Raw genomic sequence first — 23268 nt, 5'->3', positions numbered from 1 at the left:
GGACATACATCACTATAGATAGTCACAGGACATACATTACTATAGATAGTCACAGGACATACATTACTATAGATAGTCACAGGACATACATCACTATAGATAGTCACAGGACATACATCACTATAGATAGTCACAGGACATACATCACTATAGATAGTCACAGGACATACATCACTATAGATAGTCACAGGACATACATCACTATAGATAGTCACAGGACATACATCACTATAGATAGTCACAGGACATACATCACTATAGATAGTCACAGGACATACATCACTATAGATAGTCACAGGACATACATCACTATAGTCACAGGACATACATCACTATATATAGTCACAGGACATATATCACTATAGTCACAGGACATACATCACTGTAGATAGTCACATCACTATAGATAGTCACAGGACATACATTACTATAGATAGTCACAGGACATACATTACTATAGATAGTCACAGGACATACATTACTATAGATAGTCACAGGACATACATTACTATAGATAGTCACAGGACATACATCACTATAGATAGTCACAGGACATACATCACTATAGTGCACAGGACATACATCACTATAGATAGTCACAGGACATACATCACTATAGTCACAGGACATACATTACTATAGATAGTCACAGGACATACATCACTATAGATAGTCACAGGACATACATAAGAAGACACGGTGAGCCAAACATAAGTAAATAAATATAGTCAAATAAATATAGTGCAAATTTATTTTATCTTTATGACTATAAATATATTTATTGTAAATAAATAGTGTAAATAAATAGTGTAAATAAATAGTGTAAATAAATGTAGTGTAAATAAATATAGTGCATATAAATATAGTGTAAATATAGTCAGTTATGGTTTATAGTCTTCTGTATTTAGGAAACTAGGAAACTGATGCTGGTTGGTATGAATGACTTACAGGTGGAGGAGGAGGTGGTGGAGGAGGGACGGAGGATGGAGGGGTGGGGACAGACGACCAGACAGAGACCCCACCGCGTAGCAACACCCCCAGCGAGGACGCGGCCTCCATACCGTTCTCCAGCAGCCCAGACTCCCCCTGTGGGAGGGGGGCAGCGGCAGGGAGGGGGTCGGTGCTGGGAAGCCCAGGAAGGTTACTTCAGGACGGGGAGGATAAGGAGGAGGGCACAGGGATCATCAGGTCACCCAGGAGCCAACACCTCACACCTGCAGCACTGCTCTACAGGAAACAAGTCACACGCAAACAGGTAGTCATCAGTAGTACGGCACGATGGATGGTATCTGGTGGCTTTAATATACTAACTAACCTAGAACCAGGAGATTCTCCTGACCAGTTATACTAACTAACCTAGAACCAAGAGATTCTCCTGACCAGTTATACTAACTAACCTAGAACCAAGAGATTCTCCTGACCAGTTATACTAACTAACCTAGAACCAGGAGATTCTCCTGACCAGTTATACTAACTAACCTAGAACCAGGAGATTCTCCTGACCAGTTATACTAACTAACCTAGAACCAAGAGATTCTCCTGACCAGTTATACTAACTAACCTAGAACCAAGAGATTCTCCTGACCAGTTATACTAACTAACCTAGAACCAAGAGATTCTCCTGACCAGTTATACTAACTAACCTAGAACCAAGAGATTCTCCTGACCAGTTATACTAACTAACCTAGAACCAAGAGATTCTCCTGACCAGTTATACTAACTAACCTAGAACGGTGAGGAGGAGTTCTCCTGACCAGTTATACTAACTAACCTAGAACCAAGAGATTCTCCTGACCAGTTATACTAACTAACCTAGAACCAGAAGATTCTCCTGACCAGTTATACTAACTAACCTAGAACCAAGAGATTCTCCTGACCAGTTATACTAACTAACCTAGAACCAGAAGATTCTCCTGACCAGTTATACTAACTAACCTAGAACCAGGAGATTCTCCTGACCAGTTATACTAACTAACCTAGAACCAGGAGATTCTCCTGACCAGTTATACTAACTAACCTAGAACCAGGAGATTCTCCTGACCAGTTATACTAACTAACCTAGAACCAGGAGATTCTCCTGACCAGTTATACTAACTAACCTTGAAACAAGAGATTCTCCTGACCAGTTATACTAACTAACCTTGAAACAAGAGATTCTCCTGACCAGTTATACTAACTAACCTAGAACCAGGGGATTCTCCTGACCAGTTATACTAACTAACCTTGAAACAAGAGATTCTCCTGACCAGTTATACTAACTAACGTAGAACCAGGAGATTCTCCTGACCAGTTATACTAACTAACCTAGAACCAGGAGATTCTCCTGACCAGTTATACTAACTAACCTAGAACCAGGAGATTGTCCTGACCAGTTGTACTAACTAACCTAGAACCAAGAGATTCTCCTGACCAGTTATACTAACTAACCTAGAACCAGGAGATTCTCCTGACCCGTTATACTAACTAACCTAGAACCAGGAGATTGTCCTGACCAGTTGTACTAACTAACCCAAGTGATTCCTCTTATCTTCCCTTCTGCAGAGACGTGGTGTGTCCTCAGAGGAAGAGGAGGGAGAGGTGGACAGTGAGGTGGAGTTACCACGGAGACGGTAAGAATATACATCTTATACATTATACAGTATATAGTCATGATTCATTATACAGTATATAGTCATGATTCTATAGTAGTATATAGTCATGATTCTATAGTAGTATATAGTCATGATTCTATAGTGGTACATAGTCATGATTCTATAGTAGTATATAGTCATGATTCTATAGTAGTATATAGTCATGATTCTATAGTAGTATATAGTAATGATTCTATAGTAGTATATAGTCATGATTTATTATACAGTATATAGTCACGATTCTATAGTAGTATATAGTCATGATTTATTATACAGTATATAGTCATGATTCTGTAGTAGTACATAGTCATGATTTATTATACAGTATATAGTCATGATTCTATAGTAGTACATAGTCATGATTTATTATACAGTATATAGTCATGATTCTGTAGTAGTATATAGTCATGATTTATTATACAGTATATAGTCATGATTCTGTAGTACGTCATGATACGTGCATGATTCTGAGTGTATAGCAGTATATACGTGCATGATTCTATAGTAGTACATAGTCATGATTTATTATACAGTATATAGTCATGATTCTGTAGTAGTATATAGTCATGATTTATTATACAGTATATAGTCATGATTCTATAGTAGTACATAGTCATGATTTATTATACAGTATATAGTCATGATTCTGTAGTAGTATATAGTCATGATTTATTATACAGTATATAGTCATGATTCTGTAGTAGTATATAGTCATGATTTATTATACAGTATATAGTCATGATTCTGTAGTAGTACATAGTCATGATTTATTATACAGTATATAGTCATGATTCTATAGTAGTACATAGTCATGATTTATTATACAGTATATAGTCATGATTCTGTAGTAGTATATAGTCATGATTTATTATACAGTATATAGTCATGATTTATTATACAGTATATAGTAGTACTATATAGTCCAGCAGAAAGAACCTCTTGGTATAATCAAAATTGAGCTTGTGTCTGTGAGAGCCGAAGGATTTAATCTATGTCCTGCTCCTCTTGTCTTCCTCATGCAGTCGACCGGTAAGCATCACCAAGTGCCAGTCCCTGTCCACCTTCAGCTCTGAGAACCTGTCTGCCGTGTCCGTGTCGGACGGAGAGGAGGGCAACACCAGTGACCACTCCCACAGCGGCACGCCGGACGTGGTCAGTACCAACACAGACGAGCGGCTGGACGACAAGAGCGACGACCTTCTGTCCCAGGGGTCGGAGATCCCAGCCGACCCCGCCCTCGACCCCGCCGACGGTTTATCAGAGAAGGAGGCCGCCATACGCCAGGTCAAGACCCAGCTCAACACGGGGCAGAACTATGAGGTAGGTAGGGCTCGGGTTACTATGACAACTATACGACTGGAACTGAAACTACGAGGTAGGGTTACTATGACAACTAGAACTGTGAGGTAGGGTTACCATGGGAACTGTTATGTTTAGCCATACACTGCAGAGAAATGAGGAGAGCAGGAATTCCATTATAATACATTCTCTCGTCGTTATAGGGCCAACATCACTATTACAGAACATATGGTTACATTTGGATTTTGCTCTAGTGCAGGGACCTTCATTTTCCCTGATCACTAGGGCCCAGTTTTAGGGGGACAGAATATTTACAAACCAGGTAATGCTCAGGTTGGTATCCAGGCTAATATGAAGGTGAGATGGTTAGCCCATTGTCGTTGTCTAACCTGACCTCTCCCTCTATTCTTCTAACCTAGGGCCTGTATGATGACTCTGACTGTGACAGTGCAGAGCTGGACCACTCGGGCTGCACAGAGCCCCAGCACCATAGGCCCCCCAGCACCAACTGGTGAGGAGCCCAGACGCAGATCTTAAACCCAGTCCCCAGCCCCACTCCCCAGCCCTACTCCCCAGCCCTACTCCCCAGCCCTACTCCCCAGCCCTACTCCCCAGCCCAACTCCCCCAGCCCCACTCCCCCACTCCCTAGCCCTACTCCCCAGCCCTACTCCCCCAGCCCTACTCCCCAGCCCTACTCCCCAGCCCCCAGCCCTACTCCCCCAGCCCCACTCCCCAGCCCTACTCCCCCAGCCCTACTCTCCCAGCCCCACTCCCCAGTCCCACTCACCAGCCCTACTCCCCCAGCCCCACTCACCAGCCCTACTCCCCAGCCCCAGCCCTACTCCCCCAGCCCCACTCACCAGCCCTACTCGACTAGCTTAATTCCAGATCTGTTTCTGCTTCCTTGCCAACTCCTATGGTCATTATAACACACAAACTGGTCTTGGACCATGCTAACACTCCCCAAACCCAGCCTTGCAAAAACACTTCAACTCACCTCACCTACAGTGACCTCTGCACCACCAGACTACATGTTGTAGTGATTCCTTCACTATCCACCCTGTGATTTCTTACTTCTTGATTTTGTAAAAAAAAAAAATGTAAAAAGAAGTGTCATATTTCAACATCTACCAATGTAATGTCTCCCATTGAGATTCCACAATATTAGTGTCATTACACCTACCAATTGTCAATGTCCACATCGTCGGTGAGGCACCTAATGTTGTTTTTTCGCACTTAATGTTTACTTCATTTGTAGTGATTATTTATGTTGTAATTCCTCACCAGCATTATGCACTGAGTGTCATTTCATTTATTTATTGAGTATAAGAGAAAATCAATGTCTACATTATTTTTTTTAAGTTGTTTACAATTTCATGTATTTATTGTTTTGCATCAGGGATTTTGTTGTCCTAATTTTGTATACAATTAGTATTTTATTTATGTTAACATTAACTGTATGTAAATATCTGACCTCTTGACACACTATACAAGGAAGAAATATCATTTGTATGAGTTAAAATGTTACCACTGTATCATGTAATGGTGCTGGCTGATGATTTACACTAGAGGGCGATATTCTATTGTACCAGACAGAATACAGAGTGTATTCATAACGGAAAACCGTTGTGCAACGAAAACAAGACTTTCTATTGGACAAATTCAGGTAGGTCCCTCCCCGTTTCATTCCGTTTGCTTCCGTTTGACTCCTAGAGTAAAACGGTAAACGGTTTCCGTTGCAGAACTGGGTTGCGTTAAGCAGGGCACAACGTTGTGGAATGCTCAGATAGAAATATGTTATATAGAACAAACATGCCTCTGACAACAACGAAATCATGTCAGTTCTATTCATGACATTTCTATCTGAAACGTTCAACAGTTGCCTACTGAATCTGAACATAGATATTCTATAACATAGAACTTCTATTGGTCTGGTACCAGATGCTGTTCATAATGACAGGGCATTAGTAAGCATAGAAATAGAGTTGAATCTAGTACTTCTATTTCTTTGGCATTAAGACACAGGCTGGAGAACAGAACAATAATAGCTAAAGAACAAGCAATATGTCCACAAACTCAGAATCATTCCCCTGGCTGCAGCATGGAGCAAAACTAACCTATAGCCCAGCCCCTTTCTTTCAGGGTCTGTCTTGACATGTTTTTGTAGATCAACTATTGTATTTCTTTGGTATTGCAGTGTTTATACTGTATTAAAATGCAATACCACCTACTAGGATACCTTTGAGAACAAAACCTCAGGTCAAATCTCAAATGGCGTCCTTATCCCTATATAGTGCACTACTTTTCCCCACAGCTCTGGGTCAAAAGTAGCGCACTTCTAAAGGAATAGGGTGCCATTAGGGACGAAGCCTCGGTCACAGACCATGTGCATCTAGAAGTGTACAGATAGATCACTAGAGCATGCTTGTAATATAGTATGTATGGGTTGGATTGTATTTCCTGTCCAAATGCAGATGTCAGTCAGAGCATGAGGCTCAGATCAAAGGGACTTATCACCCATAGAAACAGAATCTAAAGGGAGTCTAGTTCTATGACATCACCACCACTCACCAATGACCTATCTATCCATCTCTATGGATCTCCTATCTATCCATCTCTATGGAATCTATCCAACTCAACAGCAACAGATGAGTTTGTTCCTAACTAGTTACCTGGCAACTAGTTAGTTCCCTGTCAACTAAGTCTGCGTCCCGATTTTCCACCCTTCCCTAAATGTGCACTTGTTCATTTCCCTTCATGGATTGAAAGGAAAGGACTGGTGTAAGAAATATGTCACTAAGTCTGCGTCCGATTTTCCACCCTTCCCTAAATGTGCACTTGTTCATTTCCCTTCATGGATTGAAAAGGAAAGGACTGGTGTAAGAAATATGTCAACTAAGTCTGCGTCCCGATTTTCCACCCTTCCCTAAATGTGCACTTGTTCATTTCCCTTCATGGATTGAAAAGGAAAGGACTGGTGTAAGAAATATGGTGGAACCACCATCAACCAGACCATTTTTAGTTTTGATCCATAGGGAGGAGTGTAGAAGTATAAGCATGGGCAGAACTGGGACCCAATAGAGGCCCATGTTTGAACAGCCTCCATTAAATCCTCTGTAGCGTTGAGGATTCCACTCCAACTTCACAGTCTACTCTGTCGGGATGACTCAGCAGGTTCCATTTGATAAGCTATAAAATGGCAGCTCCTTAATTTATTAAGGTTTTCTAGTGTTTATTTTGAATGTTCTGATCTCAGAATGTATTCTGTCCCATCAAGTCAAGCATTAACTTTATTAACTACTAGGTCGTATGCTGAATGACATCCAGACAGATGTCATCAAACAGATAAATAATTCATTGTTTTGTTGCCAATACAGCAAAAGATCCATGCCCTCTGGTGACTGGAGAAATAGAGGGTCATTCTTGTATGTTTCCAAATGAGCCTGGTCCCAGATCTGTTTGTTAGTATTGTCTTACTAACTCCTATGGTTATTGTCAGGAACACCAATGTTTGGCAAGAGCATTATAAACAGATCTGGGATCAGGCTCGTTTCCGTAATGCTGAATCAAAAACAGACTCCTCCTTTATTAAAAAAAAAGAAATGTTTGTTTTATATTGCATTATGTATTGTATCTGTGTACAATAAATATATTTAAGAAACAAATTAAAGAAATAAAATTTAAAAAACTCACTGTTCAAAGACTGGCAATGTTTCAGTTTTGGTTATTAATGCAGAATGACTTTTATAAAGCGTAGCAGGGACCGTTCCAGATAACAGAATGCATAGAGTACAATAATAGGTCATTGTGAAATGGAAATAACCTTCATGAAGTATATTTGTCATCCCTATAACCCCCCCTCCCACACAAAAAAAATGGAAGCAACACAAATACTGAGAATTTGTAGTTTGAGCATTTCACATCTTTATTTCTGTAGTTTATTTTAACAATGTGGTGGCACCCAGATCTACAGTCTTTCCAAAAACGTGCACAAAAGATTTATTTCCTGCAAATAATAAAAAATAAATTCTGACTTCAGCAAAGAGCAGGAAACTAGTGTTAACCAATTTAAACACCCTTTTCTTTGTCTTAGTTTCAGCTTAATAACGATCATCCATAATATTAGTTTCAGCTTAATAACGATCATCCATAATATCTTAGTTTCTCTCCTCACACTTAGACACACACGCCTGTCATTATTCAGGATTCGATCCCCTTTGGTAGTTAAAAAAAATATTTCCTCCATTTAAAACAAATATTGCAACTTTTTTTTGTTTGTGGTATTATCTTTAAAGAAAAATGAGGATCGTCCTCTCTGCTTCCTAGCCCTCGAGCAGAACCCCAACAACCTCCCAACCCCAGCAATATAGTCGGCATCCCAAATGGCACCCTCATTACGTTAATAGTGCACTACATAGGAACTAGTGTGCAATTTGGGACACATCCTGAACATATGACATGGGGTAAAAGGGAAGATAGAAAAATAGGAATGACAAGGAAACAAAAAAAGGTTAAGGTGAAATGTGTTTGTACGCGGGTTTTAAAGTATTTTCCATTAATGCAATATCCACGTCTTCTAGTACTGTTAGAGATATTTGTCATACTCAAAATACCAGCAGTGATGACAGCACAAGCTCCATGTTTCCCCCGTTGGTGACAAACATTAAATCAAGGTGAGTTTTTGCAGATATTCAATGGATAAAATGACTAGGGGAGGGGAGGGGTTTAAATATGCAGGGGGAAAAAAACAGTCAATCTATTTTTATTTTAGAGACTTTTATTTTTTATCCTTTTCATTTTTAAAAGAAAAAAAAATCTACCTTTTACAGAATTAAACCTTCAGATTATTATTCTCCTCTATCTAGTCTTTTGTGACAGTGTAAAGACAGACAAGGAGAGCTTTCATTCCCCAAAAAATAACTTTATCTAATCATTAACAAACTTTCAACAGGGGCTCAAAGGGACTTAAAACCAAATAGTTTTCTTCATAAAAACAATGAATGCAGATAAACAAATTATAATTATTATAATTATTTTTTTTAAATGGGTTGGGTGGTGTGATTTTTAAACGACAAAAAAAATACAAAGGTAAAACTATGTTGGATAGTTGCATTGACCACTTTAAAGGAGAGAGCTGAGTGATGGAGCGATGAGTGGTAGAAGGTAAAATGTGGGGGGGGTTAGTGCAGATCACATCTATGCAGAGTTCTATCAGTTGGTCGCCAGTCCTGTTGCTTCAGATGAGAGCCTGGAGAGAGACACACATTGAGAGATCGAAGGGGGAGAGAATAAGCCAAGCTGTGTGTTTCAAATCAGACACGATAAAACCTTTTTACAATTTAAAACTTTTACAAACTCACCGAAGCTTCTTACAATTCACTATGCAAAACATGTACCCAATTGCAACAAACCCCCTCTGTTGATTAAAATACAAAATCAGCTGAGAGGATCCCATTTCCTTGACATCACATCCTAAGTGCTAACAATTTATTCAACTTCTTTCCTATACTGTGAATTGTTGTCGCTGACCTCTGGCCAGTACTAAAAGGATTGTAAAGCAGCGGTGAGCAGCAGTCGAGCTGGCCATGCAGTCGGTCTATGGCTCGATTCAATCATTCTAAACTACTTTAGTTACGAAGACATCAATTTCCTGAAGTCGTAGAGGTCCAATGACCCAAAATGATGTGATTTAAATGAGATATGATCCCCGAGGATAAACTATTAAAGTGATCATGACACCCAGTGAGACTAGAGGATAAACTATTAAAGTGATCCCCGAGGATAAACTATTAAAGTGATCATGACACCCAGTGAGACTAGAGGATAAACTATTAAAGTGATCATGACACCCAGTGAGACTAGAGGATAAACTATTAAAGTGATCATGACACCCAGTGAGACTAGAGGATAAACTATTAAAGTGATCATGACACCCAGTGATCCCCGAGGATAAACTATTAAAGTGATCATGACACCCAGTGATCCCCGAGGATAAACTATTAAAGTGATCATGACACCCAGTGATACCAGAGGATAAACTATTAAAGTGATCATGACACCCAGTGAGACTAGAGGATAAACTATTAAAGTGATCATGACACCCAGTGAGACTAGAGGATAAACTATTAAAGTGATCATGACACCCAGTGATCCCCGAGGATAAACTATTAAAGTGATCATGACACCCAGTGAGACTAGAGGATAAACTATTAAAGTGATCATGACACCCAGTGATCCCCGAGGATAAACTATTAAAGTGATCATGACACCCAGTGATACCAGAGGATAAACTATTAAAGTGATCATGACACCCAGTGAGACTAGAGGATAAACTATTAAAGTGGTCATGACACCCAGTGAGACTAGAGGATAAACTATTAAAGTGATCATGACACCCAGTGAGACTAGAGGATAAACTATTAAAGTGATCATGACACCCAGTGAGACTAGAGGATAAACTATTAAAGTGATCATGACACCCAGTGATACCAGAGGATAAACTATTAAAGTGATCATGACACCCAGTGAGACTAGAGGATAAACTATTAAAGTGATCATGACACCCAGTGAGACTAGAGGATAAACTATTAAAGTGATCCCCGAGGATAAACTATTAAAGTGATCATGACACCCAGTGAGACTAGAGGATAAACTATTAAAGTGATCATGACACCCAGTGATACCAGAGGATAAACTATTAAAGTGATCATGACACCCAGTGATCCCCGAGGATAAACTATTAAAGTGATCATGACACCCAGTGATCCTAGAGGATAAACTATTAAAGTGATCATGACACCCAGTGATCCCCGAGGATAAACTATTAAAGTGATCATGACACCCAGTGATCCTAGAGGATAAACTATTAAAGTGATCATGACACCCAGTGAGACTAGAGGATAAACTATTAAAGTGATCATGACACCCAGTGAGACTAGAGGATAAACTATTAAAGTGATCATGACACCCAGTGAGACTAGAGGATAAACTATTAAAGTGATCATGACACCCAGTGAGACTAGAGGATAAACTATTAAAGTGATCATGACACCCAGTGAGACCAGAGGATAAACTATTAAAGTGATCATGACACCCAGTGATCCCCGAGGATAAACTATTAAAGTGATCATGACACCCAGTGAGACTAGAGGATAAACTATTAAAGTGATCATGACACCCAGTGATCCCCGAGGATAAACTATTAAAGTGATCATGACACCCAGTGAGACTAGAGGATAAACTATTAAAGTGATCATGACACCCAGTGATCCCCGAGGATAAACTATTAAAGTGATCATGACACCCAGTGAGACTAGAGGATAAACTATTAAAGTGATCATGACACCCAGTGAGACTAGAGGATAAACTATTAAAGTGATCATGACACCCAGTGAGACTAGAGGATAAACTATTAAAGTGATCATGACACCCAGTGAGACTAGAGGATAAACTATTAAAGTGATCATGACACCCAGTGAGACTAGAGGATAAACTATTAAAGTGATCATGACACCCAGTGATCCCCGAGGATAAACTATTAAAGTGATCATGACACCCAGTGAGACTACTTGAACATCCGACATGTTACACTAAAACATGTTAAATCAAGGATATCAGCATTACAATAAAACAGTTTACAACAAATGTAACGAGCTACCACACATATTACCCAGGTATGGAAAACATTCATATTCCCATCTTTTCCCCAGAATAAATGAAATCCAGTTTGAGATCTTAATAGAAAGACGACATGAGGTGTTACCTGAAAACCAACCAGAAGCTTCTAGTCAATAAGTTAGTCTGAGAACAGAGTGTCCATGCTGATGCAGAGTGTCTTTACACAGAAAGACCAGGGACTCAAGAGTCCTTTGGTGAAGGTGACAAACCAAGCAGTGGGACCCACAACACATTGGGACGAGACCTCAGGCCACATCTGGGCATTTAGATTTTTTGTGTGTGGATTTTTTACTTTAAAAGTTAAGCATGATGCACAGCCAGGTTCAACAGTAGAGCAAGACCCAGTACAGACAATACTAAGCTTGACTACATCCCAAATAGCACCCTATTCCGCATAGGGCCCTGGTCAAAAGTAGAGCACTATACAGGAAATGGAGTGTCATTTGGGACGTACTTAATGTCTGTAGTGTTAGTAAGGGGAAAGCCTTCGCCTCTTAGACTTGGAACCCAACTCTGGGGAGAGCTTTGGCTCGGGATTGGCTGAGTGGAGGGCCAGGAGGGGGAGGGGCTTAAGACTGAGCAGACTGGAGACACAGGGGATAGTAGGGGAGTCAGAGGAGGGAGTGCCTGGAGGAACCAACAAGGACAGAGAGATGGAGGAAGGGGGCGCCAAACAGGAGGAAGAAGAGGAGGAGGAGGAGGAAGAAGCAGTAGAGGAAGTAGCAGCAGGAGAGGAGGTGGTAGTAGTGGAGAGAAGAGGAGGGCAGAGGAGGCTGGTGCTGTGGGTCTGTTCGGGGTTCGAGGAGGAGGGTTTAGAGGACTCTACGCTGTAGAAACAACAGAGACAAGGAAAAAGAGGGACAGTCGGGACGGGTTACAGGGAAGGCTGGTGAGTATGAAAGGAGAGATGAGGGTTGGGGGGATGGGGAACAGACTGACAGTCAGGGGAAAGAGGGGGAACAGACTAACAGTCAGGGGAAAGAGGGGGAACAGACTAACAGTCAGGGAGGGGGATGAGGGGGGGGGGGAGGGTGAGAGTCTGATAGACAAGGCAAAAGGACAACTAGGCATAGCAGCCGTCAGTGAGTACACGGGAAGATGACATCATTAGAAGTCTGACTCATGTTTCTAGAGACAGTGTGCGTGTTTGACACAGACAACGTTGCAGCCGGACTGCACAGAGTCGCTGATCTACAAATCACCTTGAATCCCAAATAGCTACTCATTATGTGATCAAGATTAATGATTATGTTCACTGTCTTGTTGAAAACTGATGCCCTCAAAAAAACCAGGCTGAACTATTCAGCAGAGAGCCAGTACAATAACATGATATAGAGGTTGGTGTTGGGAGGTTAGGCAGTCAGTCGAACACAAACACATTGTACTGTATTTCTGGGAGGCGCCCAAATGTCCACGGCCCAAGTACAGTGGTGCGGGGTAGTGGGTTGATACCAGAAAGGGCATGGTAGAATACTGGGTTACTCCAGTTCTGGAGAGCTGCAGGCTTCTGTTCCAACCCAGCTCTGTGTTAGTTAGTGTTGGGCTGGATCAAAAGCCTGCTCCACCAATCAAGACCAGAAACTAAAAGTCAAGAATGTCCCAGAACCCAAAGTCCACCGGTTGGAGGATTCCAGGAATCAGGATGGGAACATGCAGGGAGTCATCCAACTGGGAAACCTCCATCCTAGGAACTTTGGGAAGGTTTGTGGAATTTTGCAACGGCCAAGTGGATCTATCCCTGACTCTAGGACAACAGATTGGTATTTGATCTAACTGTGATGTTGTGTCTGACCTGGCGTTGATGAGGTACTCTGCCAGGCTGATGGAGGCAGCAGAACCAGTGATGGTGACCTGTCTGTCTGCAGAGCCCTCCACGGGGTTGGCGATCTTTATCTGGGCACCCGACATCTGACGGATCTCATTGATCTTAGAACCCTGGCGACCAATTATGCAGCCAATCAACTAGAGGGAGGGGAGGAACAGGAAATCAGTTAAGCTAATCAACTAGAGGGAGGGGAGGAACAGGAAATCAGTTAAGCCAATCAACTAGAGGGAGGGGAGGAACAGGAAATCAGTTAAGCTAATCAACTAGAGGGAGGGGAGGAACAGGAAATCAGTTAAGCTAATCAACTAGAGGGAGGGGAGGAACAGGAAATCAGTTAAGCCAATCAACTAGAGGGAGGGGAGGAACAGGAAATCAGTTAAGCCAATCAACTAGAGGGAGGGGAGGAACAGGAAATCAGTTAAGCCAATCAACTAGAGGGAGGGGAGGAACAGGAAATCAGTTAAGCTAATCAACTAGAGGGAGGGGGGGAACAGGAAATCAGTTAAGCCAATCAACTAGAGGGAGGGGAGGAACAGGAAATCAGTTAAGCCAATCAACTAGAGGGAGGGGAGGAACAGGAAATCAGTTAAGCCAATCAACTAGAGGGAGGGGGGAACAGGAAATCAGTTAAGCCAATCAACTAGAGGGAGGGGAGGAACAGGAAATCAGTTAAGCTAATCAACTAGAGGGAGGGGGGAACAGGAAATCAGTTAAGCCAATCAACTAGAGGGAGGGGAGGAACAGGAAATCAGTTAAGCCAATCAACTAGGAGGGGGGGGGGGGGGGGGAGACAGGAAATCAGTTAAGCCAATCAACTAGAAAGAGAGAAAACCAGGAAGTCAAATAAGCCAACCTACTAGAATGTATTTGATTGACAGTTTGAACAGTCCAACCACTTGATTGAAATGGGCAGGTCAGAGTCGTCACCGTGGAAATACTTACATCATTTGGAATGGTCATCTCATGGGAGCTAGTTTGGGCAGAGGCATCCATCCCTCCTAAATCAACAAGACAAAAACACTAAAATGTATAAATAAACACAACCAGGACCAAGAGGAACATGGTACTATTCAGTATAAATATACACAACCAGGACCAAGAGGAACATGGTACTATTCAGTATAAATATACACAACCAGGACCAACAGGAACATGGTACTATTCAGTATAAATATACACAACCAGGACCAAGAGGAACATGGTACTATTCAGTATAAATATACACAACCAGGACCAAGAGGAACATGGTACTATTCAGTATAAATATACACAACCAGGACCAACAGGAACATGGTACTATTCAGTATAAATATACACAACCAGGACCAAGAGGAACATGGTACTATTCAGTATAAATATACACAACCAGGACCAACAGGAACATGGTACTATTCAGTATAAATATACACAACCAGGACCAAGAGGAACATGGTACTATTCAGTATAAATATACACAACCAGGACCAAGAGGAACATGGTACTATTCAGTATAAATATACACAACCAGGACCAAGAGGAACATGGTACTATTCAGTATAAATATACACAACCAGGACCAACAGGAACATGGTACTATTCAGTATAAATATACACAACCAGGACCAACAGGAACATGGTACTATTCAGTATAAATATACACAACCAGGACCAAGAGGAACATGGTACTATTCAGTATAAATATACACAACCAGGACCAAGAGGAACATGGTACTATTCAGTATAAATATACACAACCAGGACCAAGAGGAACATGGTACTATTCAGTATAAATATACACAACCAGGACCAAGAGGAACATGGTACTATTCAGTATAAATATACACAACCAGGACCAAGAGGAACATGGTACTATTCAGTATAAATATACACAACCAGGACCAAGAGGAACATGGTACTATTCAGTATAAATATACACAACCAGGACCAACAGGAACATGGTACTATTCAGTATAAATATACACAACCAGGACCAAGAGGAACATGGTACTATTCAGTATAAATATACACAACCAGGACCAACAGGAACATGGTACTATTCAGTATAAATATACACAACCAGGACCAAGAGGAACATGGTACTATTCAGTATAAATATACACAACCAGGACCAAGAGGAACATGGTACTATTCAGTATAAATATACACAACCAGGACCAAGAGGAACATGGTACTATTCAGTATAAATATACACAACCAGGACCAAGAGGAACATGGTACTATTCAGTATAAATATACACAACCAGGACCAAGAGGAACATGGTACTATTCAGTATAAATATACACAACCAGGACCAAGAGGAACATGGTACTATTCAGTATAAATAAACACAACCAGGACCAACAGGAACATGGTACTATTCAGTATAAATATACACAACCAGGACCAAGAGGAACATGGTACTATTCAGTATAAATATACACAACCAGGACCAAGAGGAACATGGTACTATTCAGTATAAATATACACAACCAGGACCAACAGGAACATGGTACTATTCAGTATAAATATACACAACCAGGACCAAGAGGAACATGGTACTATTCAGTATAAATATACACAACCAGGACCAACAGGAACATGGTACTATTCAGTATAAATATACACAACCAGGACCAAGAGGAACATGGTACTATTCAGTATAAATATACACAACCAGGACCAAGAGGAACATGGTACTATTCAGTATAAATATACACAACCAGGACCAAGAGGAACATGGTACTATTCAGTATAAATATACACAACCAGGACCAAGAGGAACATGGTACTATTCAGTATAAATATACACAACCAGGACCAAGAGGAACATGGTACTATTCAGTATAAATATACACAACCAGGACCAAGAGGAACATGGTACTATTCAGTATAAATATACACAACCAGGACCAACAGGAACATGGTACTATTCAGTATAAATATACACAACCAGGACCAACAGGAACATGGTACTATTCAGTATAAATATACACAACCAGGACCAAGAGGAACATGGTACTATTCAGTATAAATATACACAACCAGGACCAAGAGGAACATGGTACTATTCAGTATAAATATACACAACCAGGACCAACAGGAACATGGTACTATTCAGTATAAATATACACAACCAGGACCAAGAGGAACATGGTACTATTCAGTATAAATATACACAACCAGGACCAACAGGAACATGGTACTATTCAGTATAAATATACACAACCAGGACCAACAGGAACATGGTACTATTCAGTATAAATATACACAACCAGGACCAAGAGGAACATGGTACTATTCAGTATAAATATACACAACCAGGACCAAGAGGAACATGGTACTATTCAGTATAAATATACACAACCAGGACCAACAGGAACATGGTACTATTCAGTATAAATATACACAACCAGGACCAAGAGGGACATGGTACTATTCACTATATTTAAAACACCATTATTGTGGTGGCATGTTCATTGAAACAAAATGTTAAAAACATCAGGTAAAGCCTTCGTCAAGGAGTTTGTTTCTATCAGGGTGAACCACTAACGATGGCCTAACAGGCAAAACATTTGACTTTCACGGCATGTTGCCGCCATTCATTAAAAAAAAGTAAAGCATCAAATATCTGAGTGAAACCTACTGCTGGTCTCATTTTGGTCCGAACACACCAGTTCTGAGTGCAGTGGTTTACAGAAACTTTGAACTTTATTTCTACAAACGATTGTATCGTCAAGTCCCTAGTACCTTGGAACCCCGGGTTGTTGGGGCCCATGGGAAAGGGGCTCTGCTGCATGGCCAGCTGGTGTAACTTGGTGAGCTGTGGAGAGATAGAGGCAGAGGAAGACTGTGAGGGCAAGAGAGGGGGCAGGGAGGAGAGAAACGGGAAAGGAAAGAGACATGGTCAGTACAGTACAGAAACCATTTCATTCACTACAACATTCATTCATCATTTAGACATGTATAATAATAGTAGATGAGGTCGTGTTCATTAGGTACCAAACAGTATGAAACAGGGACAAGAGGAACACCTATGTGAGAATGCTGTTCATTGACTACAGCTTAGTGTTCAACACCATAGTGCCCTCAAAGCTCATCACTAAGCTAAGGAACCTGGGACTGAACACTTCCCTCTGCAACTGGATCCTGGACTTCCTGACGTGTCCAATAAGAAATGGTAATTTACTATTGGCAAAACCTTTTGTTGCAATGCATGGCATGCCCTAATGAACAAGAACCAGCTGTCTTCACCAGTTAGCTCATCTTATCCTCAAACTGTTGCTCTAAAATGGCCGATTGTTGCGTGGCTTGGGGAATCTTTGTTGGTTCTCTTCATTTATAACCCATGGTCTTTCCACTGCAGCTCAGGAGAACTCGGGAGTCCGTTTAGAACGATATCTTACAGTCTTCTGACGGATGGATAGGACAGAATGTATGTAGTCTCTCCTGGGCCCCGACCAAAACCAACCAGGCATAATCGACACAGTATCACTGAGGCAGTAATACAAGGATCCTCCTGAACTAACACCTCAATCCTAAACCCATAGTGAAATGCTGAGGAGGTGAGTTGTCAATACACCAGCAAAACTGAAAATACACTTGATGGTAGAGAGAATAGAGATGGTAGAGAGGACAGGATAGGGAACATATTGGAGGACAGTGAGAGTAGAGGACATATTGGAGGACAGTGAGAGTAGAGGACATATTGGAAGACAGTGAGGGTAGAGGACATATTGGAAGACAGTGAGAGTAGAGGACATATTGGAGGACAGTGAGAGTAGAGGACATATTGGAGGACAGTGAGAGTAGAGGACATATTGGAGGACAGTGAGAGTAGAGGACATATTGGAGGACAGTGAGAGTAGAGGACATATTGGAGGACAGTGAGAGTAGAGGACATATTGGAGGACAGTGAGAGTAGAGGACATATTGGAGGACAGTGAGAGTAGAGGACATATTGGAGGACAGTGAGAGTAGAGGACATATTGGAGGACAGTGAGAGTAGAGGACATATTGGAGGACAGTGAGAGTAGAGGACATATTGGAGGACAGTGAGAGTAGAGGACATATTGGAGGACAGTGAGAGTAGAGGACATATTGGAGGACAGTGAGAGTAGAGGACATATTGGAGGACAGTGAGAGTAGAGGACATATTGGAGGACAGTGAGAGTAGAGGACATATTGGAGGACAGTGAGAGTAGAGGACATATTGGAGGACAGTGAGAGTAGAGGACATATTGGAGGACAGTGAGAGTAGAGGACATATTGGAGGACAGTGAGAGTAGAGGACATATTGGAGGACAGTGAGAGTAGAGGACATATTGGAGGACAGTGAGAGTAGAGGACATATTGGAGGACAGTGAGAGTAGAGGACATATTGGAGGACAGTGAGAGTAGAGGACATATTGGAAGACAGTGAGGGTAGAGGACATATTGGAAGACAGTGAGAGTAGAGGACATATTGGAAGACAGTGAGAGTAGAGGACATATTGGAAGACAGTGAGGGTAGAGGACATATTGGAGGACAGTGAGAGTAGAGGACATATTGGAGGACAGTGAGAGTAGAGGACATATTGGAGGACAGTGAGAGTAGAGGACATATTGGAGGACAGTGAGAGTAGAGGACATATTGGAGGACAGTGAGAGTAGAGGACATATTGGAGGACAGTGAGAGTAGAGGACATATTGGAAGACAGTGAGAGTAGAGGACATATTGGAGGACAGTGAGAGTAGAGGACATATTGGAGGACAGTGAGAGTAGAGGACATATTGGAGGACAGTGAGAGTAGAGGACATATTGGAGGACAGTGAGAGTAGAGGACATATTGGAGGACAGTGAGAGTAGAGGACATATTGGAGGACAGTGAGAGTAGAGGACATATTGGAGGACAGTGAGAGTAGAGGACATATTGGAGGACAGTGAGAGTAGAGGACATATTGGAGGACAGTGAGAGTAGAGGACATATTGGAGGACAGTGAGAGTAGAGGACATATTGGAGGACAGTGAGAGTAGAGGACATATTGGAGGACAGTGAGAGTAGAGGACATATTGGAGAACAGTGAGAGTAGAGGACATATTGGAGGACAGTGAGAGTAGAGGACATATTGGAGGACATATTGGAGGACAGTGAGAGTAGAGGACATATTGGAGGACAGTGAGAGTAGAGGACATATTGGAGGACATATTGGAGGACAGTGAGAGTAGAGGACATATTGGAGAACAGTGAGAGTAGAGGACATATTGGAGGACAGTGAGAGTAGAGGACATATTGGAGGACATATTGGAGGACAGTGAGAGTAGAGGACATATTGGAGGACAGTGAGAGTAGAGGACATATTGGAGGACATATTGGAGGACAGTGAGAGTAGAGGACATGGTAGGTCAGGGATACAGGAAGAATGAATGGAAAGGTGACAACAGAACATCACTTACGTCTGGCTGGGGTATGGCATGTTGTCCTTGAACTGCGTACGCCTGAAACAACAACAACGTGTTCACAGGCATTCCATCAACATCTTGACACACACACAGAGCGTCCCAAATGGAACACTACTCACTTCAGTGCACTACTACATATCAAACTTTATTAGTCACATGCGCCAAATACAACAGGTGTAGACCTTACAGTGAAATTCTTACTTAACAGGCTCTAACCAACAGCGCAGTTTAAAAAAAATACAGATAAGAATAAGAAATAAAAGTAACAAGTAATTAAAGAGCAACAATAAAATAACAATAGTGAGACTATATACAGGGGGGGGTACCGGTACAGAGTCAATGTGGAGGCTATATACAGGGTGTTACGGTACAGAGTCAATGTGGAGGCTATATACAGGGTGTTACGGTACAGAGTCAATGTGGAGACTATATACAGGGTGTTACGGTACAGAGTCAATGTGGAGGCTATATACAGGGGGTACCGGTACAGAGTCAATGTGGAGGCTATATACAGGGTGTTACGGTACAGAGTCAATGTGGAGACTATATACAGGGTGTTACGGTACAGAGTCAATGTGGAGGCTATATACAGGGGGTACCGGTACAGAGTCAATGTGGAGGCTATATACAGGGGGTACCGGTACAGAGTCAATGTGGAGGCTATATACAGGGTGTTACGGTACAGAGTCAATGTGGAGACTATATACAGGGTGTTACGGTACAGAGTCAATGTGGAGGCTATATACAGGGGGTACCGGTACAGAGTCAATGTGGAGGCTATATACAGGGTGTTACGGTACAGAGTCAATGTGGAGGCTATATACAGGGTGTTACGGTACAGAGTCAATGTGGAGGCTATATACAGGTGGTACTGGTACAGAGTCAATGTGGAGGCTATATACAGGGGGTACCGGTACAGAGTCAATGTGGAGGCTATATACAGGGGGTACCGGTACAGAGTCAATGTGGAGGCTATATACAGGGGGTACCGGTTCAGAGTCAATGTGGAGGCTACATACAGGGGGTACCGGTACAGAGTCAATGTGGAGGCTATATACAGGGGGTACCGGTACAGAGTCAATGTGGAGGCTATATACAGGGGGTACCGGTTCAGAGTCAATGTGGAGGCTATATACAGGGGGTACTGGTACAGAGTCAATGTGGAGGCTATATACAGGGGGTACCGGTACAGAGTCAATGTGGAGGCTATATACAGGGTGTACCGGTACAGAGTCAGTGTGGAGGCTATATACAGGGGGTACCGGTACAGAGTCAGTGTGGAGGCTATATACAGGGGGTACCGGTACAGAGTCAATGTGGAGGCTATATACAGGGGGTACCGGTACAGAGTCAGTGTGGAGGCTATATACAGGGTGTACCGGTACAGAGTCAATGTGGAGGCTATATACAGGGGGTACCGATACAGAGTCAATGTGGAGGCTATATACAGGGGGTACCGGTACAGAGTCAATGTGGAGGCTATATACAGGGTGTTACGGTACAGAGTCAATGTGGAGACTATATACAGGGTGTTACGGTACAGAGTCAATGTGGAGGCTATATACAGGGTGTACAGAGTCAATGTGGAGGCTATATACAGGGGGTACCGGTACAGAGTCAATGTGGAGGCTATATACAGGTGGTACTGGTACAGAGTCAATGTGGAGGCTATATACAGGGGGTACCGGTACAGAGTCAATGTGGAGGCTATATACAGGGGGTACCGGTACAGAGTCAATGTGGAGGCTATATACAGGGGGTACCGGTTCAGAGTCATTGTGGAGGCTATATACAGGGGGTACCGGTACAGAGTCAATGTGGAGGCTATATACAGGGGGTACCGGTACAGAGTCAGTGTGGAGGCTATATACAGGGGGTACCGGTACAGAGTCAGTGTGGAGGCTATATACAGGGGGTACCGGTACAGAGTCAATGTGGAGGCTATATACAGGGGGTACCGGTACAGAGTCAGTGTGGAGGCTATATACAGGGTGTACCGGTACAGAGTCAATGTGGAGGCTATATACAGGGGGTACCGGTACAGAGTCAATGTGGAGGCTATATACAGGGTGTTACGGTACAGAGTCAATGTGGAGACTATATACAGGGTGTTACGGTACAGAGTCAATGTGGAGGCTATATACAGGGGGTACCGGTACAGAGTCAATGTGGAGGCTATATACAGGGTGTTACGGTACAGAGTCAATGTGGAGGCTATATACAGGGTGTTACGGTACAGAGTCAATGTGGAGGCTATATACAGGTGGTACTGGTACAGAGTCAATGTGGAGGCTATATACAGGGGGTACCGGTACAGAGTCAATGTGGAGGCTATATACAGGGGGTACCGGTACAGAGTCAATGTGGAGGCTATATACAGGGGGTACCGGTTCAGAGTCAATGTGGAGGCTACATACAGGGGGTACCGGTACAGAGTCAATGTGGAGGCTATATACAGGGGGTACCGGTACAGAGTCAATGTGGAGGCTATATACAGGGGGTACCGGTACAGAGTCAATGTGGAGGCTATATACAGGGTGTTACGGTACAGAGTCAATGTGGAGACTATATACAGGGTGTTACGGTACAGAGTCAATGTGGAGGCTATATACAGGGTGTACAGAGTCAATGTGGAGGCTATATACAGGGGGTACCGGTACAGAGTCAATGTGGAGGCTATATACAGGTGGTACCGGTACAGAGTCAATGTGGAGGCTATATACAGGGGGTACCGGTACAGAGTCAATGTGGAGGCTATATACAGGGGGTACCGGTACAGAGTCAATGTGGAGGCTATATACAGGGGGTACCGGTACAGAGTCAATGTGGAGGCTATATACAGGGGGTACCGATACAGAGTCAATGTGGAGGCTACATACAGGGGGTACCGGTACAGAGTCAATGTGGAGGCTATATACAGGGTGTTACGGTACAGAGTCAATGTGGAGACTATATACAGGGTGTTACGGTACAGAGTCAATGTGGAGGCTATATACAGGGTGTACAGAGTCAATGTGGAGGCTATATACAGGGGGTACCGGTACAGAGTCAATGTGGAGGCTATATACAGGTGGTACTGGTACAGAGTCAATGTGGAGGCTATATACAGGGGGTACCGGTACAGAGTCAATGTGGAGGCTATATACAGGGGGTACCGGTACAGAGTCAATGTGGAGGCTATATACAGGGGGTACCGGTTCAGAGTCATTGTGGAGGCTATATACAGGGGGTACCGGTACAGAGTCAATGTGGAGGCTATATACAGGGGGTACCGGTACAGAGTCAGTGTGGAGGCTATATACAGGGGGTACCGGTACAGAGTCAGTGTGGAGGCTATATACAGGGGGTACCGGTACAGAGTCAATGTGGAGGCTATATACAGGGGGTACCGGTACAGAGTCAGTGTGGAGGCTATAT

At 42.5% G+C, this 23268-nt stretch overlaps 2 protein-coding genes across 12 annotated transcripts in view; one reads left to right on the top strand and one right to left on the bottom strand.

Annotated features, from left to right (window-relative positions):
- Nucleotides 1–4622, top strand: part of LOC106566170 (mitogen-activated protein kinase kinase kinase 12) — a 67119-nt gene extending 62497 nt beyond the window's left edge. Inside the window, exons 13-16 of one of the 3 annotated variants that reach the window (XM_045691947.2) lie at nucleotides 951–1255; nucleotides 2542–2609; nucleotides 3653–3950; nucleotides 4349–4622. In XM_045691947.2, coding sequence (XP_045547903.1) covers nucleotides 951–1255; nucleotides 2542–2609; nucleotides 3653–3950; nucleotides 4349–4444 — 767 coding nt within the window. In that variant the 3' untranslated portion in view covers nucleotides 4445–4622. The remainder of the gene's footprint in view (nucleotides 1–950; nucleotides 1256–2541; nucleotides 2610–3652; nucleotides 3951–4348) is intronic. The other 2 variants (XM_045691945.2, XM_045691944.2) reach the window with 2 other exon arrangements.
- A 3202-nt stretch (nucleotides 4623–7824) lies between these two features.
- LOC100194880 (poly(rC) binding protein 2) overlaps nucleotides 7825–23268 on the bottom strand; it is a 29166-nt gene continuing 13722 nt past the window's right edge. For 3 of the 9 annotated variants that reach the window (XM_082958355.1, XM_082958356.1, XM_082958359.1), the window contains 5 exons: nucleotides 19846–19887; nucleotides 17161–17259; nucleotides 14375–14437; nucleotides 13400–13569; nucleotides 7825–9178 (listed from right to left, as the gene is read on the bottom strand). In XM_082958355.1, the coding sequence (XP_082814481.1) occupies nucleotides 9142–9178; nucleotides 13400–13569; nucleotides 14375–14437; nucleotides 17161–17259; nucleotides 19846–19887 (411 nt within the window). In that variant the 3' untranslated portion in view covers nucleotides 7825–9141. 9 annotated transcript variants of the gene reach the window in all.

Source organism: Salmo salar, chromosome 12 (genome assembly GCF_965601325.2).
Source record: "Salmo salar chromosome 12, fSalSal1, whole genome shotgun sequence".
In the NCBI taxonomy this organism is placed as follows: domain Eukaryota; kingdom Metazoa; phylum Chordata; class Actinopteri; order Salmoniformes; family Salmonidae; genus Salmo; species Salmo salar.
This window is presented reverse-complemented; position numbering and strand designations above follow the sequence as displayed.